The 11,658-nt window shown below is 32.8% G+C and overlaps 1 protein-coding gene across 1 annotated transcript in view; it reads left to right on the top strand.

Moving 5' to 3' along the window:
- The window catches only part of LOC108731078 (zinc finger protein 236), an 18,724-nt gene extending 10,702 nt beyond the window's left edge, over window positions 1-8,022 (top strand). Inside the window, exon 3 of the mRNA XM_018461161.1 lies at window positions 2,921-8,022. Coding sequence (XP_018316663.1) covers window positions 2,921-7,969 — 5,049 coding nt within the window. The 3' untranslated portion in view covers window positions 7,970-8,022. The remainder of the gene's footprint in view (window positions 1-2,920) is intronic.
- The last annotated feature ends 3,636 nt before the right edge of the window (window positions 8,023-11,658 follow it).

Below are 11,658 nucleotides of genomic sequence, written 5' to 3'. Positions count from 1 at the left end.
CTCCTCCGCGTCCAATCCATCGTCGTGGATAATGTCTGTCTAGCCAAGCTCGAGTAGTTCTGCCATAATGAGCTGAATATCGAGTTGAAACCACATTTCAATCCGTTGCTGCAGGTGGATGTCTTTTAAATAATCAAAGAAATCAGTCTCCAAAACTCAGTATATTTGACTGCATTTAATCTGTCGGGTAAAAAAAATGATCGTTCCAAATTCCGAGCCAAACATTGACAGCAAATTCATGCTGGAACCTACTTTCCCTAACAGTCCTGGGATTTTCATGAGCCCATACGTGATAATTTCTTTGATTAATAATTCCTTTTCTTGTAAATGTAGCTTCGTCCGTCCAGATTATTTTTGATGGAAATGAATTATCATTGTTAAATTGCTCAAGAAACCAATTGCTAAAATTTAATCTCTTGAAATAATCCTGAGGTAATAAATTCTACACTTTTTGAATATGGTACGGGTGACGGTTATCATTTCTTAAAATTTGGTAGATTCTTTGCCGTGGCAATTGTAATGCAACTGACGCTCTCCGGACGCTGGTCTCAGGATTGTTATCAAAATGGTGCAGGACAATTTTCTACTTGCATATTTGCTCCTAACGGATCTTGATGAATTGAAATTGAGCCGATCTCTCGCAGCCTATTAAAAGTCATTGTAACTCGCCGATCCGATACCCTTCTGTTTGGAAATCGGCGTACATACTCTCGCACTGCTTCCGTAGCATTACCGTCGCAGAAACCATACACGAAAACCATGTCAGCATATTCAACGTTAGAATATGTACGCGGCATATTGTGACAGAAATAATTCACTCGATAGCTTCTGACGAATAATTGACGAATTCATAGGAGAAAGGCAGAAATGTAAACAACAAAAACAGTTTTTACCTGAAAACGGAATTATTATTATTATTTTCGTGCACGATTTCAGCGACGATAATACTTCAGAAGTAGTGCAGGAATGAAACAACTACGTTTTACCTTTTTTGCGATTTTCTCCTAAACGGAGCAAAAACAAGCATATCTCTACAGAACTTTTTTTCTTAGTTTATCGATCCTCTACACGCTCTCCCGAAGTTTAGACATTTAAATTTGGGACACCCTGTATTTGAGACTCGCAACTCGTGTGGGAAATATGCGAAAAAAATTCGGATAGTTGCATAAAGCAGGTTTTTCGTTTATAAAACAAAAACTGTCGAATATATGGAAAAAAGTTCAGTGTGAAAAATGTAGGTATTCGAAATACCTACAAAATGAGATGTGGGACATTAAGATCGGTCTATTAATTAAGTAGAAAAAAAATAAAAACCACCAAAAAGGCCTTTTTTCAGAGATTTAAACGCAAAGCTTTGAAATTCTCGTAAAATGTAGCCCTCGTGATGAAAAAAATCTAGTCCTGAATTAGCCTGATGGTGGAGAACTTTTCGACTCAGTTTAGTCAGTTCTACCTGCGCACGAAATATTTTGCGGTCATTCTGGGACACCCTGTACACACGCACGCACGCACGCATGCACAATTTTATACATATATACATATGTATATAACATGGTAGTTATACCCCAAAATGCATTATTCAAGAACGTTTTGAAATTTTTGTCTCAAGTGATTTAATTATTAATACATATGCCTGTAAAAGATAAGCTCGAATTACCGTCCCATTTCTGATATATAACCGATCAAACATCAGATTTTTCTGTACTTATCATCGTAGCTATTTTTGCTGTGATGCGACACGAATTTTCATATAGTTTCGAAATCACATTCAAAAAGTTAATGAAAAACGAATCTTAAATAGTTAAATTCGTGAAGAAACTCGTGTAACAACATCGCAAGTATTTATCGCATGATATTAAAGTTTGAATCAATAAAAAATCTTGATTTTATACATTTTCTCGAGAACTGAGGACGTCTATGAAGTATGGCAACGTCGCACTTTCGAGGACCGACAAAGAGGTTGTCTTTCACATTCTTGTCGTTTCTTCACGAGAGCCGCTTTATACTTTTTTTGCTAAAACTGTACTTTTGATATATTTTCCTTTATAATGCAATTGTGCGGACATTTTTTTCTTTCGTATAAATATCTTGATAGATAACTTGTGCCTATATTCGTCTGCTCGCAAAAATGCGACGTTGCCACGATCTAATTCCTTTTATTTACTACATGATACGGAGGATTCCTTTTTTTTCTTATATTAATTTATTTTATTATGATTTAATATTGTAAGTATATAATAAAATTTAATACTTCGTTTTATTACTTTTAGATTTTACATAGCTATTTGCTTGAAATTTAAATACATGTTTGAGTTTGTCATTAACTCGCATAATTGGGATATAACTACCTTAAAACCAAGTAATTTTTGTCTAAAATATTTTTTCAAATACTGTGTTTTTTCAAAAACATTCAAATCTATTTTCTAAAGTGTGTCCCAAAATTATATAGTAAATTGTCGACAACCCTGAAAAAAGAACAATTTGACAGCTGAGAGCGTTACACGTTAATTGTGTTATTCCATAAATAACCCTATCCTATGTACTTTATGATTCAATGAAAAAATAACAATCTAAAGACTAAAAACTGTGTTTTCTATTTAATTCAAATCTTGCGTTAATTTTGGGACACCCTTTATATCGACTCATCTCTCTTTCTCACTTCATCAAAGATGTTAACAGCGCATGTTCATGTTTATTATATCTCTATGTTACTGTTTAATTTGTAGAGTAGTTTACACTTATTAATTAAAAGAGAAAGAATACTTCTAAATTCATTCAGCAAGGCATTATTTGTGATGCATATTTACATTATTAACACATTTTGTTTTTTTTTTAATTAGTTTTTTATATTTATGGGATTTTAAAGATTCCATTGTCTTTTAGCAAATTTAGGAAGTTAAGATTGATTTATGTTTTTCAGCTTTGTATAGAAATCCAAAATGGGACGAAGATTAAGGAAGAACCTATCGAAGAGCCTACAACATCGAATACTGATACAACTGAAGATGATACTCCTATAGTTAGAAATAATTATAGTTTAATTGATCATGATCATCATTATTGCGACAAATCATTACCTAATAATGATAATTCATGTAAAACCATAAATAACACAAAACACAGACATTCATCAAATTATCATAATGTACATTCAAACGACGTAACTAATACTGTTAATACAGATCGTAAAAATGTAAAAACAAAGAAAGAAATAGATAATACCTTACCACGTTTTAAGAAACGAAAATATTCCAATGAAGAAATCTTTAGTAATGAAAACACTAGTGCATTATGTTCAGTAACCGAAAATTTTAAAGGAAAAAAGAAACATAAAAGCATTACATTACATTATAAAACAAAAATACAACGTAAGAATAAATTAAAAAAAAAGAAAGGATTTACATGTGACATATGTTTTAGGAAATTCGGTTGTCTTCCACATTGGAAACTCCATAAACAATATTATGAACTTGGTAAAAGTAATAAGTGCAGGGTTTGTAATAAATATTTCATGGTTTATGACAAATTACAGTTTGATACGTGTCGTTGCATACATAGCATGCGTAGTACATACTTGTCTGCATACAATTGTAATTTTTGTAATCGTAGTTTTAAAAATAAATTTCTTTTACAATCCCACTTATTTCATATACATAATGAGTTAATATGTTTTAATGGCACTATTAAACGTAAGACTTCTAAATCCAAGATCTTTAAAGTAAATACATCTCCTAAAGATGATATTTTAAGAACTAGTGCAAATAAAAACTCATTATGTTCAAATAATCTTGTTCAATCAGAAAAGATAAATACTACGCTTACAAACATAAATAAATCTCGTAACGATGATGTGATTAATACTGAGAAATCAAGAACCGAAAAATTACTCAATAATGAAGTGTCGCCATCTAAAAGATTACGGCAACCAACGTTAACGGAATATCTTGAGCTTTGCAAAAAGAAACGCATTAAACTCAGTCTAAGCAAATTGAACATTATGAAAGATGATTTTCCTACGTGTGCTTTACATCGTGATGATCAAACAGAAAAACTTTCAGAAGAACAAAATCGACAATCTTTATCTACACAATCAGATAATCTTCTAAAACAAACGGTACGTTCTATTCAGAAACAAAGTATGAAACATGAAACGCATAAAAAGCCATTTGTAAAACTACATGCGGATGTTGAAATGATGAAGTCTTTTCTGGAAAAACTTTCTAATACGGTTGTTGAAGATAAAATAACCGAAGCTGGAACAAGTAATATTATTTCATATGATCATGGAATACCTTATAGTTTACGATCTTTAAATGGAGTCTCTTCCGTGAAAGCAAGTTCAAATTTAGGAATGAGGGAAAACAAAAGTGTATCTAAGAAGTCTCGATTTGATACAGAATTTAATATTAAAAGGGAAGAAAACGGGATTGATTTAGAAAAGGTAACTTCTAAAGTGGATTGGAAAAATATTATGGCTCATTTTAAATGCAAGGAGAGTACAATTTCTTTGACAAGATGTGATGAACAACCAAGAAATTCTTATCAAATTTCTGCTTTTAAAGCCATGAAAAACACTTGTCTTACTCCTGGATCCAACTTTCAAGAAAGTGATGTACGAAATGAAGTAAAGCTAAAAAACGTAGAAGTTTCTTTGGAACGTTTGATAGTTATTCCAACTGTACATATAAAAGAAAAAACACCGGATGTCGAGAAACACAATAACAATTATTTTTTGTGTAAAATTTGTAAGGAGAGTTTTTCTTCAAAATTGGCTAAACGTATCCATATTAAGTCGTCTCATATAGCATATATGTCAAGCATATGTAGTGCACGTTATAAGCTAAAGCATAAATTGCTTCAGCATTATCTACGCGAACATGTTTCTAAACAAAATCAGTGTTGTATTTGTTATGTATTATTACCTGATTATGAAGCGCTGAAGCAACACTTAAATGTTCATTGTCTGAAGTATATTCCACGACAGGACGACCAATGTTTAGTAGATATTGAATTAAAATGCAACTTGACTAAAAAATCTAAGTGTCTTCATGACGAGACATTCTTGTCGCGAACATCTTTAAAGGAACATCAAAGTCGTTGTACAGTACAAAAAGAAATGAAAGAAGATCAGAAAGATTCCATGGAAGAAGGAAATTCATATTCGAAGGATATTCCTGAAATACAGCACAAGAAGACCGATGAAAATATAGTTGATATAACATGTTACGAAAGACTTAATCCAGATGATTTATATAATCCATTAAATAGCGATTGTGCACAAAAATCGAATGAAGATCAAATATCGCTTCATAGTAAAAAAGAACAAAAAATTAACGAAGCCAATGAAAACATTCTTGTTAATAATAACTTGATTGAGGAAAAAATAGGAACTATTAACGAATCGCAAGACTCTGAAAGGCTTTTAGAAAATAATTCCATAATTAGTAATCAAGATGTCGCGAATATGCAATTGAATAACATTGCAACAAAAAATAGAACTTATCCCTGCGATATATGTGGAAAGCAATTTCAAACTCCTAAGAATTTGGAGATACATGTACGCAATTTTAGCTTTACCTCCGATGTTTGTCCAATGTGTGGCACAGGATTTAGTTCTAAACGTCTTTTACAGACACATATCACTGCAGCGCATGTACCACATATTTCAAAAACTTACACTTTTCATTGCGTATTCTGTAACCAAGGTTTTTTTAAAAAATACGATCTTCGGTCTCATATATTACATTTACATGGTCAACAAGTACTCAATACGCTCACACGTAATTCTAATATAAATCAAGAGAAATCCAACGAATCAATTACCCATAGCACAGTATGTAACGTTTGTAATTTGGTATTTGAAACTCATGATCACTATGTTGAGCATCGAATGTACTATTATAAAAATCATACATTTAGATGCTCACTCTGTGAACAAAACTTTCAAGGAATGTACATGTTTCATCATCATAACAAACTTACACATTGTCCAGAAGATAAACGCAAATCATACAATTACATCTGCGACATATGCCATGAGGGATTCAATCATGAGTCACATTTTTATTCGCACAATATGCATGTGCATTCGAATGAAGTGAATTTAGATGAGACTGCAAAAGAATCTGAAGATATCAAGAATAGAAACCGAGATTATTCATCCAACATTCAGAAACAGATTAGAAATTGTTCTACAGATCAAAAAAAACAAAATGAACACTTGTCCAATGAGTATACTTGCCAAATTTGTCAGATAAAATGTAGAAATATGGATCATATGGTAATGCACAAAGAATTTTATTCCAATGATGGCAATTTTAGATGTGACAAATGTAATAGACGGTGCAGAAGATTTGATTTTCTTAATCAACATAAGAAATTAACTCACTCTTTGCGGGACGTTTATAATGGACATATGTGTCACATTTGTGGCGAAATCCTGGAAACAGGTATTTCATTGAAATGTCACGAAAAACACTTCCATTCAAATATTACCAGCAATAATACGGATAATTGGAAGAATTGTAATCAGCTATCATCTTCAAATATAATATATCCAGATGAATCTAAAAACAATACACGTAATGTAACTGAATACAAATGCTTATTTTGTGATATGAAATTCTTTGCTCCTAACGCTGTCCAAACACATATTGTTCATGTTCATATAGATGATATAATAGCTAAACGAGCTACTTTAAAACTTGCTCTTCCCATTACTAATAGCAATAGCATTCAGGAACAATTTGAAATTGGTCAAATACCATCAACATCGTCACTATCATCGGCATCATCATCATCATCATCATCATCATCGCCATCGTCAACTAAAAGTAAGTTAGCTAAACTTCTTCAAAGATCGACGATTCAACAATCTAATAACTACATCCTGAGTACTATGGCTAAAAGTGGAATGAACGGTAAAACTGTTAAATTATTAAAGGACTTTAGAACTATACATTCAAAAAATACAATTACCGAGAAGACTTCAATTTCATGTATTAACAAATCTAAAGACAGTATTTCGACGTGTAGTATTATTGCATCAAATATGGAATCAAAAACAGATATCTCAGTTTCTTCATCCGTTGCAACAACTTCTAGGATTGTTGCACCAGATACTGAAGTTGGAAATAACGCTTCAGTTTTTCTATCCACTGGATCAACGATATTTAAAACTGTATCCAATACTGAAGCCAAAGATAACCCTTCAATTTCTCTACCTGAATCAATCAATAATCTCCGAAAAGGTTATGAAATTTCTTTAAAATCTGGTTCGACCAATGAGTTTAAAACTAACTCATTAGCTAAGGGATCTATAATAATTAATAAATCTAAAACAATACCTGCATATCTTTTACCAACTAGACCCTTCTCATTCAAACGTATTATACCAAAACCTTGGAAAAGCAATGAAATTACAAATCAGAAATCTGAATCAGTGAACAGTTACGCCACTGATCATGGTTATTCATGCCCATTATGTCCACTAGAATACCCATCTTTGATGTTCTTCCATGCACATCTCAAATATGCTCATGCAGATTCCATCGTTTCCATTCGAACTGATGAATTGACTGTCCCACAGGTGAATGAATCTCAGAAAGCCTCTATGATAGAATGTTTATTGTGTCCATGTACCTTCCCTGATGAGACCAAGTATAAGAAGCATTTGAGAAACTCTCATACATATTATGTGTATATCCCAAACTCTCAAGAGATGACGAAAATTAATAACGTGCGTAATCCTCTAACGCAGACAAACGTTAACCGAAAGAGTACAGTTCCTGAAACAATTACTATAGATGATGATGATGATAACGTCAAGAATACATCAGATCAAGGAACAGCCGAAGTTACAACGCTTAATTACAAAGAACAAAATGAGAAAATTGGTAAATTAAGAGTGAAGCCTCTTGCAAAGATCATTGAAAATTTATCTATGAATTCTGCATCGAAACTCCTATAGAATAAACAAACTATTTTGATATCAAATTTGCCATTAAAATGCAGTTAACAATGCACACATCAATTTATAAAATATTTAAATGATAAATTGTATAACAAATGCAAAAAAAGTCATTTCAGTTTTGATAATTTATTGCAAAAAGAGTCGAATGAGAAAAAACTAATTTTTTTATTGCAATTTATATATATATATATAAATAATTTTTTTACGTTAAATTTAATTAATTTTAAATTATTAATAAATAAATTTATTTAATTTATACGCTAAAATGTGGTAATCAAAGCCTATCGTTATAATGTCAAAAGTTTAAAAGATACTTGGAGATTTCATTAATAGAACTTCCGATTAATCACAACACAACTACCTTCAATTACTCGCAGACCGTAAAACATTTCGAAGCGCGCAGCAAATAGCACGACCTTCCGTACTTCTCTACGATTGACTATAAAGCAGATACGGATCGCATGAATCTGATTCCTCTGTCTCAGCCGATACGATTGGAATACGTTCGCATCGTTTCGAGAGATGAAAACAACGACAGCGGCGGTGGCGGCGGTGCAATCTGCAGTTACATTAAGTAACATTACTCGTTCCGCACGCCAATTACTTACGTTAAGTAACCGTAAGAGATTCTATTTGCCGGCTTCTGATCCTGCCGACGCGGAGACAAGCGGTAATTATGCGTTTACGAGTACACGCGCGAGCTCGCTCACCACTTTCATTTCTCTAATCTTACGACGGAAGGTAGAGTTCTCTCCTTCCTCCTGTTTCTCGTCGCTGTCGTTTAAATTTGAATTTAGTAGAACGAGCAGGAAACGCGTACATACACGCGTGGCCTATCGATTGTTAAGCTTTAAACATAATGAAAAAAGCACAGGCAATAGGAACAGAGATTTTAACCTAACATGCATTCTAGTATTGATGATTTCTGATAAATTGAAATTTGTTATTTCCTATTTTCTATTTCCTATTTCTTAGTTTCTATACTGTGCTTTTCATTGTGTTTAAGATTTAAATTTGCAAAACGCGCGAACGATGCACATTCACGTGCTTCACACAGAATGTTGCAAAATTCTTGTTTATACACGCGTAATAGCGCGAATGGCGCGCGTATTAGCGCGTTATGTCTTTTCGCTAAGTGCGCCTTCATGTCGTTGCCTTTGGCATGCCGATCAAAAAAAAAAGAAGAAAAAAAAGACAAAAAAGCGATTTTTATCCCTCGATAGAAATGTTAACGGAGGTAATGCACGTGTTTCCTCAGCCAATCGTGCGAAACATATCATTACTGAATTCCCGGGATTAAATGCGAAAAATCGAAAGCTCCGGCTCATTCATCAAGTTACTCTTTCTCTTTAGAGAATACTTCGTTTACTATTCGCCTGTAAACACGATTGACATTTCGTGCACTCTGTACATTTTTATTCTTTACCGTTGAAAATTTAAAACAAAAACAATTTGAAAGAATTGCTAAATAGACGTGTTAGCTATAGAAAGATATTTATTTATTATCAATTTATTTTTCTTCACTGTACATTATTAGGGTAAACCCGGTACATATGCCGCACCTAAGGGAGATTTAATTCATCAAGTACTATTTACCCTGTTTAAGGCAAAAACTATACCAGTAAAAACTTCATACTTTCTACTATTATGAAAAAAATATTAGGAATCCGAAATATTAATTTTTCATACTAAAAAATAAAATTTTTTGAAACCCTTGCATTTTTGCCATGTATCCCATAGGGGTGGGATATATGGCTACTCATAGGGGAAGGGGGAGTATGTACGGCTCATGAAAAATTTACAAATAATACATATAAATAAGACGTAAAATGACTTATAAAATGCGTTTATAAAGTTTAATTAAGGAATAAAAATGATAAATACGTATATGAAGTAATAAATAATAATTACAATCTTCCTACATATATTAGAAGTGTTATGACAAGAGATACATATTTTTCATGTAATGCGTTTATTGCATTTAGTGCACTGATTTCAATCTGCGCATTTTGTATGCTTTGGGTATAAATCCCGCCCGCTAAAAATGCCGTATATCCCAAACAGGTGGGATATATTATACAAGACAACAAACTAAACAAAGAATACGAAAGCAAAGCACTTGTATTTTGCTATACAACATGCTTTACTATTCCTCTACACGTATGTATCACGAAATAACCACTAGGTCTTTTATACGCCCTACAGTAATCATTTTATGTAGATTATAATTTATGATGGCGCTACTTATTACAGTGACAAATCGATTCAACTCACAATAATTTCATTAATATTAACAGTAAAAAGCTGAAATTATAACTCAATACTAATATAACATAAAGGCATATAACAGAGTAGTTGCGAGAAAATTACCCACTCCTTCTATTTTTCTGACTTCTGCGGCGTATTTGCCGGGTTTACCCTATCTGTCACACCATGCAATATCTGTCAACACTATTTTTTATCGTTTTTATCCATTTTTACATTTCTTTCTCTTATAACATAAATTTTTACATTTATTTATTTTAAATTATTGTTTAAAAAATTTATTCATTATATTTTTGTTATTTACATAAAATTTGTGGAGTCAAAAAATTAAAAAATTTGAGAATTCCGATTTTTCTAAAAAATCAGTTTACAGAGAGACTGCAATTTCGACCTCCCTATACGTAAATCACATCTTTAATTTTACGCTTAAATCAATCACACGAACGTACCCGATATTTCGATCGCGATCGGCTTCTCCTCGGCCGAGCGAGCATTCCCATCGCTGGAGAAGAGCCTCTCGATTAAGTATCTTTCCTTTTCTATGGAATTGGGTATCCTCGGCGAATGGTGCGCGCGACCTCGCTGTCCTGCGCGTATAGGTCGTTTCACCTGTCACCTGCGCAGGAACGAAAGAGAGAGGACGATCGCTGCGGGCGAAAAAGGAAAGGGGGAGCCAATGAGCGAGTAGTCGCAGACATCCCGACTGACCGGAATCGCTCGATGAACGCTCGGCTATGAGACCCATCGGCTCCACCACACCGACTAAAAAAACGAGGTCACACGCCTGTATCGAGATTAACAGATCAATACACAATGCAAGTGTCAATCCAAAATTCTTCATAAAATAGGATATCTGTCCCTATTAGTGTGTCTTTAAGCCAATTTACTTATTATTGAATTAATTATTAAATATTGTAGCTATAATTTTGTCTGCTTGAAATCAATATCGGTTTTTCAACTATTTCTGTTTCTTATAATATTTTTTCAAGCTAAAAATGTTAATATTTTACAATGAAAAATGTTTTTATCCCTATTATGTGCTGTCCTCTCCAAGAGACAATGGCCCTGTTAGTGTCCTTTTAATTTATCATGTGCCTATCCGCATTAACTCATTTTAACATACAGTTACTGAAACAGATAACGGATGTAGGCTAATTATTTAAGTTAATAATACATACATCATTATTTTAATTATAGAGGAAGTTCACCGATACTGACATCTCCTAAAGCAACATCTCCTTATTTCTTAGAAACTAACCTTTGCACCTTATTAATACTAATAAAAACGTGATCTGTTTAGCTAATTAAAGAAGTACAAACTCATAATTTTTTCATATATTTGTGGCTTATTTCTATATCAAATCAGCCAAAGACAAATTCTATGAATCCGAGAAGAAAATTCTTACGGTGTTCTTTTGCAA

The sequence above is a fragment of the Mycetomoellerius zeteki genome, unplaced genomic scaffold (genome assembly GCF_001594055.1).
Source record: "Mycetomoellerius zeteki isolate Tzet28-1 unplaced genomic scaffold, Tzet1.0 scaffold12, whole genome shotgun sequence".
Taxonomy (NCBI): Eukaryota; Metazoa; Arthropoda; class Insecta; order Hymenoptera; family Formicidae; genus Mycetomoellerius; species Mycetomoellerius zeteki.
The sequence above is the reverse complement of the archived record's forward strand: the minus strand, read 5'-3'. Positions and strand labels throughout refer to the sequence as shown.